The sequence below is a fragment of the Bolinopsis microptera genome, chromosome 5 (genome assembly GCF_026151205.1).
Source record: "Bolinopsis microptera isolate Bmic1 chromosome 5, MBARI_Bmic_1.0, whole genome shotgun sequence".
NCBI classification, from domain to species: Eukaryota; Metazoa; Ctenophora; class Tentaculata; order Lobata; family Bolinopsidae; genus Bolinopsis; species Bolinopsis microptera.
The window spans coordinates 16,389,330-16,400,554 of NC_087076.1; the positions used below are offsets into that span (position 1 = coordinate 16,389,330).

Below are 11,225 nucleotides of genomic sequence, written 5' to 3' on the forward strand. Positions count from 1 at the left end.
GTGAGAACGTAACTGTAAGATAGATGTCGAGTATACTAACTTGCTCGATGAGGTTGCTACGTATTAAAGTATTAAGCACCACGTGTTATAACAATGTGAACAAACCACTCGCCTTTGTTTTCCAGATCATGTGTGAACTGTGAGATATGATACATTAACATCGGGAACATATTTTCATCAATTGGTTCCTGATGGTTTTGAGTATATTGAATTTTAACCGAAGACCTAATTTTGTGTTGCCTGGTCGGGTAGGAGTGCAATCATCGGTATTCGACACAGTCTGACATTGGAGGTGACAACATTCCTGCCCTCGACATTCGGCACGTAAGAGTGGAGTAGTAATTCCTCATACAACACTCTCATTTTTGTGGCAATCATACATTATTGAATTCACGAGAAAACATCCAGATTCCAGAACCAATCAATATACATTTTTCAGAAGGTAGAACTACATCACAAAATATTCTGAAAGGCGGATGTTTCGATGTAAACCAAATGTTAAGCATACTTGCTCGATGAGGTTGGCTCATACTGAACACCACATTTAATTTACCTAACCTACTCGCCTTTTGTTCTCAAGCTCACAATACATTAACAACACAATACATTAACATTGGGCACCCTGGGAAGCTTGTTTAGTTCAACAGTTTTCTGTTCAGTTTGTTTTGTGCCTTGCTTTTCATCCGCAATTTTATTGGATATGAAGTCAGAAGCTTGGCGACTGATAGCTGCTTTCATCACTGGATGTCTTTGGTTTTCAATCCTTTCTTTTTGCCTTCACCAACCTACTAAACACTCTGGTGAGGTGAAATATTCCAGCAAATTAATAGATGTTGAGACTACAACTCAGAGTATAGCATCTAGTGTACCCCATCGACCGTCTCAAGATCCCGCATTTAATCTCAAACTTAATCCAAACAAGAAGTTCATTATTATAGTGGCAGCCTTTCGAAGTGGGTCAACGTTTTTAGGAAACCTGTTCGACAGTAATCCTACGATGCAATACTTGTTCGAGCCGTTTCACAATGCTCATGTCCGGAACCTCCGTAGAGACAAGTATCTGCTCGGAGCAAGACCTGACCACACGGAGAGTGACTTGAGGATGTTGTATCTCCAGCAGATGTTACACAACTGTACCATCTACCCCACTCCTTTCCCCGAAAAATATGCTTGGTGTGGTTCGAAAGAGGAGAATTTACTTCGCTTCAATTCGACTGAGTGCGGAGGAAGAAAGCTACCTGGATCACACCAAGAGATCTGTAGATATCGGGACACTACCGTGATCAAGGTTATAAGACTAGCGGATCTGTCTGATATCCTGAAAATAGCCCAGATAAGATCAGCGAATGTTAAAATCATCCAGCTCCTAAGACACCCTGTGGCCCTGATGATGTCTAGACGGACTGGTGGTAAGTTCTTTATGTGGGACATCAGGACTAAGGTTGAGCCCGAACTTCTCGTGGGTGGGGACATCGATCAAAGGCGGATTAAAATTGCTTGGGAGGCGTTCAACTACTGTAACAACCATTTGAAGGCTATGGAACTGGTTGAAAGTGATCCTTGGCTGAAAGACAGATACTTGAGAGTCACTCATCATGGAATGTCACTAAAACCTCTCGAAACTGCAGAGAAGGTTTACTCATTTATAGGGGCTACTCTAACCGATGATATTAAAGAGTACATTCGAGATATAACCGAGGCCAAATCAGAGGGTTTTAAAAATGCACCTAAAATGGCTTTAAATGTGTATAGGAATTCTACGGACATTGTAACAAAATGGAAGAAACTGGTCTCGGCCACAGTTAAATATTGGGACGTTTTCTCCATTGAAGCTCAATGTAAACGGATGTTTAAACCGTTGATTGATGAATTTTCTGTTGACACAATACCAGACTTACAGCTGTTGAAAATAAACTCTGCATTAGATGAGTTATATGATCAGATTGAAGAAACTGATGAACCTATTTCCATTGATGACGATTGATAAATAAATGACATGATTACATGTATTATTTGATATTGAATTAGCTCATTACATTATTGTTTCACATACTGATTTATTTCCCTCTTCCATGCAACACTGTTATACGAATAATGTAAGGTCCTTTATCAGATAATGCGTTTTTTCCGAAATAATAAACTTGAGACTTCACCTTTTGAATGTAATGAATGATCACAGATAACATAATATGTGAGATTATTACACGAATAAGAGTGAGCCATCATAAATATTTTCACTACAGTACCTTAAGCAAAAATCTTTATTTTTATTTTATTTGAATTAGATTCGAAAAGTTTTAAAACTGGCACTTTAATTCTCAATAGCGTAGGATAATATTTTTTAGGGGTTGACATATTACGTAAGCGAAATTTCGGCCGTTTTAGACCCCCTCCCGCATATTCATAATATTTATATTTAAATTAATATCATTGAACTGGAGTAAACTAGTACTAATAATTTCAAATATAAGGTGCGACTGTCAAAATTGAATAAGATCTTAAGCCAGAGGTATACTTGCTCGATGAGGTTGCTACGTGTTCAACACCACGTCATTTAATGTATCTAACCCGCTTGCCTTTGTTTTCCAGCTCATAATAGATTAACACCTTAGCACCTTGGAAGACGGATCTCATTGAGTAATTACGTAGGTTGGGTTAATATCGTGTAGATTATTGATACCAATTCCATTGTTTTTCATCTGGAGGATATGAAGTCAGAAGCTTGGCGACGGATAGCTGCTTATGAGCGTTACCGTACCCAAATACAAAATGATACCGATAATGAAATTAATAAAATTGTAATGATTTTAGGTTTATTACATTAATCACATTTTTTAGAATCTTCTTTAGGTTGCTGTCGGGCTGATACCAAGTGTACCTCAAGTTAAGAGTGGTAAGTACTGTGGCAAACTTTGGGGAAAAAAGAGATCAAATCATGTCATCCGATCATTGACAATTAATTGGTGATGTGATCCATGGATAGAATTTCATTGACCTAGAAATGGGCTAAATCTAGGGTCGAATCTGAACATGACAACTTTTATCTGTACATAGTAGCTACAGACTTAGAAGTAAACACGATATCTATGCTCGATTCTTGTATCTCATAAGGGAACCTTTGCTAAAGGTATTATATATCAGGGACAAAAGGATTTCGCGGCATGTACGAAACCGCGAAATTTCCAATTCTCCGCGACAAATCGCGATTTTTTACGTTTTCCGCGACAGATCGCGAAATTTCCCATTCTCCGCGACAAATCGCGATTTTTTCAGTCCTCCGCGAAAAATTGCGCATTTTCCTTTAAATCTGAGGACCAAATTTGCACATTTTCCTTTAAATCTGAGGACCAAGTTTGCGTATTTTCCATGCGGGCGGATATATGGACACGTTCATTGAAGTTTGAGGATATTGGTAAATTTCTAAAATAGCGTTTTCGACGATAGTGGCTTAATTTTAGCATCTATTAATTTAGCGTGTTCATAAGTTCTGAACATTAGCCACGTGACCCATACTCCCATATGCACTGCTCAGAAATAAAATGTATTGCTTTTAGGCACTATAATGTAAAAAATGTCACATTTTTGTGACATTGTTCACCATAGCTGCCCAATTATCATTCCTTGGTCTGAAATATAGTAGATTAGGTCAATCTAACAATTATGATACAACATTGGTTAAAGGGCACGGATCGAACGGCTTTAAGGCAATATTTCGTAAACTTTGTCACACTCAGAATACGAGACCTCTTTTCTACTGTGAGGTGTCCTCAAAACCCTTTCAACTCATTATTTGATGGTTCTTCTGCCAATCATAGCCCTAAAATATGTTGTTTTGAAAAGTTAGCTAATACATGCACTTGGTTATTGGGAAATGATGTAAATTCTGTCACATTACATGGAATTTGAAATTCTGGGTGAATTTCCGAAATCATTTATATCTGATTTTGGTTTGGAAGGCGGGGAAAACTCTATATATGGACGATACACGGATACAGTTGGTTCAAGTATAGGGCAGTTGATGTAAACATCGTCACAAAATGATACGACATCGTAAATAGGTTACATTTTGCGGGGAAAATCTATATAAGGACGATACACGGATACAGTTTATTCAAGTATAGGGCAGTTGTTGTAAACATCGTCACAAAATGATACGACATCGTAAATAGGTTACATTTTGCGGGAAAACTCTATATAAGGACGATACACGGATACAGTTGATTCAAGTATAGGGCAGTTGATATAAACATCGTCACAAAATGATACGACATCGTAAATAAGTTAAATTTTGCGGTAAAACTCTATATAAGGACGATACACGGATACAGTTGATTCAAGTATAGGGCAGTTGATGTAAACATCGTCACAAAATGATAAGACATCATAAATAGGTTAAATTTGGAAACAATGATTATAGAATGAAATAGTCTGTGATTAACATATTACATACATTATAAAATGGGCAGGCGTTTTTATATTTCCTGTATCTCTGTATTAATCATTTCGGACTGTAATTAGGACTGTTCACGTGAAAGAAATTGTATCTAAATTTTACAATGACGTACTCGTATGTGACGAAATTTACATTTCTTGACACTATTTTGAAGAACCATACCTCGGTTAGAATTCAATGTTCTTCCAGGAATTATTGGTTGGTTATTGTTTAGCAAAATAGAACTCAAGTTTAACAATGCTGAGTTTAATTTTACTAAGTTATTGAAATGTGACGAAATTCACTTTTCCTGCCCCAACAGTATAATTTCAATGTGATGAAAAATGGGCATGGGTTTCTATATTTCCTGTATAAATCCATTCTAGCTATAATAAGGGCAGTTGATATGAAAGAAAATCTATCTAACTAATGCTATGGCTGATGTGACGAAATTTACATTTCTTGCCCCTATTTTGAAGAATCATACCTCAATTAGTATGTAATGTTACTTTATCACCATCACTTTGTCGATAAATTAGTTATTTTGCCAACACGGAGCAAATAAAGTTATAATATTTTTTTGTGACGAAATTTACAAATTTTTACCCTGTTCAGTTGTCGAAATTTTGCCAATGTTAACATATCACTGCCATATAATAATTTATATGACCGGCCTATGGTTGAAATATTGTTAATTGATCCATAGTACGTAATATAGGGTGTTTAAGTTGGTATACGTATATTTACTCAATTTCACACATGTTGAGATATCATACAAATTTATGTGACTAAATTTACCTATTTCTGCCTTCTGTATTTGTATTTGCCTATAACAATGAATTATGTGAACAATTCCAAACACATTCAGCTCACAAAATAATGCTAGACTATTCGGCATTTCTTGTCAGGATGTCATAAACATCCCTCATATAAATTTCTTAAATGTGTGACGGAGTTTACATGGTGCTACCATTTAACGAAAAAAGTCGCTAAATATGTAGATAATAGTCATATGCAACTATCCTATAAATTTGAAATTCGAAAATTTGGTCAAACACGGCAACAAGGGGTCCATATAAACTCTGTCACGTTTTTATAGTGTGACAAAGTTTACAACTCACTGCCGGCCGCATTTAAGCGATATCTTATCGTCTGATAAAGATATCGTTATGCGACAAAGTTTATCTAGAGGATGAAACGATTATCCTAACCATTGAGGGTTTATATAGTTTTATAGTGTGACACATTTTACATCATCGTGCCATTTAGTAGGGTCACTAATATTTACCAATATCCTCAAACTTCAATGAACGTGTCCATATACTAGTGGTCAGATCACTTGGCTCCCCCAAGTCTGCCAGCAGGTGTTTCGACGTAAGCTGAGGGTTAAGCATACTTGTTTGATGAGGCTGTTAGTTGCCACATTCTAAACATTATTTCGAATGTAGCTCACCCGCTTGCCTTTGTTTTCAAGCACACAATACATCATCATTGCTGAATAGGGTAAGTGCTTTAACAAATCTGTTTCGTTCGAAATTCCCTAGGTTTAGGTTTCCTTAAGCTTTACCAAAGTTTGGGTTGTATTGATATTGTATCGGTGTATTGATACTAATTTCATTACTTATCCAGAATCTGAATATGAAGTCAGAAGGTTTGCGCCTGATAGCTGCATTTCTTGCAGGGTTTCTTTTAGTTCCGCTCCTTTTTCTTTTCTTTGTACAATCTTCAAAAGAGGCAGACACAGAAGAACATGCCAATGGAATCTACAACCCGCCCCAAGATCAAGCGTTTAATCTCAAACTCAACCCAAACAAGAAGTTCATAATCGTATTGGCAGCATTTCGGAGTGGGTCTACGTTTTTAGGAAATCTGTTCGACAGTAATCCTACGTTGCATTACATGTTTGAGCCGTTTCACAGTGCTCATATCCGGAACCTTCGTACCAGAGGTGCTCTATTCGGAGTGAGACCTGACCACACGGAGAGTGACTTGAGGATGTTGTATCTCCAGCAGATGTTACACAACTGTACCATCTACCTCACTCCATTTCCTGAAAAGCACCAGTGGTGTGGTACCGAAGAGGAACATCTACATCGCTTCAATTCGACAGAGTGCGTGAGGAAGATGTGGAAGAACGGAGTGTCACAACAAGAGATCTGTAGATACCGGAACACTACCGTGATCAAGGTTATAAGACTAGAGGATCTGTCTGATATCCTGAAAATAGCCCAGATAAGATCAGCGAATATCCAGATTATCCAGCTCCTAAGACACCCTGTGCCTTTGATGATGTCTCGACGTACTGGAGGCAAAGCTTTTATGTGGGACGACAGAACTAAAGTCGAACCCGATACTAATAATGGTAGCGACATCACTCACAGGCGAACCAAAATAGCATGGGAATCGTTTAACTACTGTAACAACCACTTGAAGGCTATGGAGCTGGTTGAAAATGATCCTTGGCTGAAAGACAGATACTTGAGAGTCACTCATCATGAAATGTCACTTAAACCTCTCGAAACTGCAGAGAAGGTTTACTCATTTATTGGGGCTACTCTAACCGATGGTATTAAAGAGTACATTCGAAATATAACTGAAGCCGAATCAGAAGGGTTTAGAAATGCGCCTACACATGCTTTAAATGTGTACAGGAATTCTACGGATATTGCCACAAAATGGAAGGAATTGGTCTCGGCAACGGTTAAATATCGGGACGTTTTCACCATTGAAGCTCAGTGTAAACGGATGTTTAAACCATTGATACATGAATTTTCTGTTGACACAATACCTGACTTACAGCTGATGAAAATAAACTCAGCATTAGATGTGTTATATGACGAAATTGATTTTGAAGAATCTGATGAACCAGCTATTTCCATAGATGACAATTGAAAAAGCACTCATATCAGCACTGACTGCATGGAGTTATCAGCTTTAAATAATTAAATGTGTGATTATTTGCTCATCATTATTTATTGTTTACTATCATACGACATTGATTTTAATTTTAAGTGATGCATAGCCTGGCCAATGACAGTGATGTTAAATATTCTCAAACATGTAATACGTGGAAAATACTTGTAACATAATTTCACAAAATTTGCCGCATTTTAGAACGAATACTACTACTAGGATTCGATTCTATGTGTGACAAAGTTTACCAAATCTTGCGTTATAACCGTTACTGTTAGATCCCTGCCATTTTAAAGCAATGAAGTTCTTTGATTGTTAGATTGACCTAATCTCCTGCATTTTAAACTAAAGAATACTAATTGGGCAGTTATAATTAACGAAGTCACAAAAATGTGACATTTCTAACATCTCAATGCTTAATAACAATACATTTTCTTTCTGTAAAATATTGTAAATACAGACGTATCTGTATTTCAATTCTGAACAGGCCAGAGAGCGGAATTTTGATACTGTTCAACAATAATGTCAAAGAAAAAGTTATATATTTGCGGTATTTGGGTATTTTAAAAAAACATTTAAGTTTCTAAAGTCCTTTCTGCATAGTTTTTAATATTACCACTTGTTTTGAACGAACGGAAATTCATGCCTGTCCGCAATAAAATGATTAAATCGGCGAAGTTGGAATTGGCAAACTCCGTCCAAACGTTGATCTACTCTGAGACCGAGTCCATCCTGAATTCGCTCGCCTAGTTGCTTAGTTGCGTACCAACATTACATCTTTCATATAGCATATCATTGCTGCTCATCCCTTTTGGCCACTTGATATTCAAGATTGTCCTTAGGTGTCGACGATGAAGTGTATCAATTTTGTCCATGGTAGCTTTTTTAGGACTCCGACTGTTCGAGTTTTAAAGTAGCACGGATACCACTTGGGCATCATAATGCCTCAGTTTTCTTCCAAGGGATATCTTGTTTCCGGATAGCTACACTTTCTCAAACTTTTAAAAGCTAGGGCAGCTAATATTCTTTTCCTTTGAATGTCCAGTATAAAGAAGATACCCCTGGTCTCTTCGTTCATAAAATCATTATTTAATGCTAATGATAATATAAAACGAAAGAAAATCTTAAATTATCTACGTTTAATTCCAGACTTTGAAGATTTGAGGGCCATTGCTCTTGGTATAGTTACATTGAAGTTATAAATCATCCAGTGCTAAATTTATTTGTAAAAGCTTTGAATTGGGTACTACAACAGATACATTTTCGCTGTTTTGAAAATATATTTTGTAAATCGATTTAAATTAAAAATTTTAAATCCTCAATATAACGTCGTGTAATTAAAGCATGCTGTGTTGTAATGGACGATTTAAATGATGAATATTTATTAAAATATTCAAACGCACCCTGGACTCATAATATAGAGGAAAGAGAGCGAAATTTCGAAATAAAAGCTTAAATTTTCAAAACATCGACTCGTTAAACTTACACTCTCACCGCATCTGATGTGTGTAACCCGCTTTGTATTGTTAATGAACAATACGCTAACCGCTAACGTTGGATAGTAGCACCCTGATAATCTGCTTAGTTTCTGAGTTGCATAGTTTGTATCCGGTTTAGACAATTATTGATACATTGATATATTTTGTTGTGTTCGTTGGGAACTTCCATCAGATATGAAAACAGGAGACGTGCGACTGATAAATGCTTTTCTTACTGGTTGTGTTTTAGTTATACTGCTTTTCTTTTCCTTCATACAACCTACAAAAGACTCTATCGAAGGGGAACATGCCGATGGAATCTACAACCCGCACCAAGATCCTGCTTTTAATCTCAAACTCAACCCAAACAAGAAGTTCATAATCGTATTGGCAGCATTTCGGAGTGGGTCTACGTTTTTAGGAAATCTGTTCGACAGTAATCCTACGTTGCAGTACATGTTTGAGCCGTTTCACAGTTCTTATATCCGGAACCTCCGTAGAGACAGGTATCTGCTCGGAGCAAGATCTGACCACACGGAGAGTGACTTGAGGATGTTGTATCTCCAGCAGATGTTACACAACTGTACAGTCTACCCCACTTTTTTCACCGAAAAATATGCCTATTGTGGTACCAAAGAGGAGAATTTACTTCGCTTCAACTCGACTGAGTGCGAAGGAAGAAAGATACCCAGATCACACCAAGAGATCTGTAGATACCGGAACACTACCGTGATCAAGGTTATAAGACTAGAGGATCTGTCTGATATCCTGAAAATAGCCCAGATAAGATCAGCGAATGTTAAAATCATCCAGCTCCTAAGACACCCTGTGGGACATCAGGACTAAGCTCATGAACAGTAAGAACGAGATCACGGAGAGAAGGACTAAAATGGCCTGGGAAGCGTTTAACTACTGTAACAACCATTTGAAGGCTATGGAACTGGTTGAAAGTGATCCTTGGCTGAAAGACAGATACTTGAGAGTCACTCATCATGGAATGTCACTTAAACCTCTCGAAGCTGCAGAGAAGGTTTATTCATTTATAGGGGCTACTCTAACCGATGATATTAAAGATTACATTCGAGATATAACCGAGGCCAAATCAGAGGGTTTTAAAAATGCACCTAAAGAGGCTTTAAATGTGTACAGGAATTCTACGGACATTGTAACTAAATGGAAGAAACTGGTCTCGGCCACAGTTAAATATTGGGACGTTTTCTCCATTGAAGCTCAATGTAAACGGATGTTTAAACCGTTGATTGATGAATTTTCTGTTGACACAATACCAGACTTACAGCTGTTGAAAATAAACTCCGCATTAGATGAGTTATATGATCAGATTGAAGAAACTGATGAACCTATTTCCATAACCATGATAAATGAATTTAATGGATGATTATTTGCTCATCACGATCTACTCATTACTGTTTATTTTAATTCGACATTGAATGTCAACTTGAATTAGTTCATGGCCGCCTGGCCAATAACATGGATGTTAAATTCATTCAAACGTATATTAATATCATGATATAATAATATTAAAAATTTATTTTAAACTAATAGTAATACAATGATACATTAAACTACTACAATGTCAGGATCCCGCATAGTGCATTGGTAGTGTTGACATCATGTCGCTATTATTACCATGAAATCAATCACTTCATCGGGCATCGCGCTAAAAAGCTAGAAACTAGGATAATCGTAACTGACTTATCATTCAGCATCATAGTGGGCCCAATGCCCATGCTTGTACAGGAGTTGCATCTGCACTCGATATCTGTGTTTTGGTGACCAACAAGTCATTTGATTACATACATTTTAAGTATTTTGCATAGTAAACTAGCTTGCAAATCCACACTTTCTCTCAAGGTATATTTGTAGCTTATTCCATTGTGTAATTTGTATGTAATTGATTGATTCAAAAGATTAAAAAATGTGGGTATTTATATCAATTCTCCTCATTCCACTTACCGCTTTTCATCCTCACATAAATTTGTCATGCATCCACTTCCTGGAAGATTTCCACACCCAAGAGGCAGGTAGATCAGCATCTTCATGCTATCCTTTTGTAAGCCCCATAGGTTCAACTAAACACTTGTGCCTGTGGGTGGAAGACCGCACTCTGTAACGTGGGGCAATCTTCCATGATGCCGTTCTTCTTCTCCCTACTTCGTCCCCCTACTTCTTCTCCCTACATCTTCTCCCTACATCTTCTTCCTACTTCTTCTCCCTACTTCTTCTCCCTACTTCTTCTCCCTACATCTTCTCCCTACTTCTTCTCCCTACTTCTTCTCCCTACTTCTTCTCCCTACTTCTTCTCCCTACTTCTTCTCCCTTCTTCTTCTCCCTACTTCTTCTCCCTACTTCTTCTCACTACTTTTCTCCCTACTTCTTCTCCC

The 11,225-nt window shown here is 37.3% G+C and overlaps 2 protein-coding genes across 2 annotated transcripts; both read left to right on the plus strand.

The window, feature by feature from the left end:
- The first annotated feature begins 633 nt into the window (after positions 1 to 633).
- On the plus strand, positions 634 to 10,378 carry LOC134815729 (carbohydrate sulfotransferase 4-like). Its single transcript, XM_063824306.1, has 2 exons — positions 634 to 1,441; positions 9,671 to 10,378. Exons 1-2 carry the CDS (start codon positions 701 to 703, stop codon positions 10,217 to 10,219), a joined length of 1,290 nt encoding a protein of 429 aa, XP_063680376.1. The 5' UTR covers positions 634 to 700; the 3' UTR covers positions 10,220 to 10,378.
- Positions 5,883 to 7,422, plus strand: LOC134815662 (carbohydrate sulfotransferase 1-like). The gene is made up of 2 exons (XM_063824218.1): positions 5,883 to 5,935; positions 6,062 to 7,422. Exon 2 carries the CDS (start codon positions 6,071 to 6,073, stop codon positions 7,322 to 7,324), a length of 1,254 nt encoding a protein of 417 aa, XP_063680288.1. The 5' UTR covers positions 5,883 to 5,935; positions 6,062 to 6,070; the 3' UTR covers positions 7,325 to 7,422.
- Positions 10,379 to 11,225: the final 847 nt, after the last annotated feature.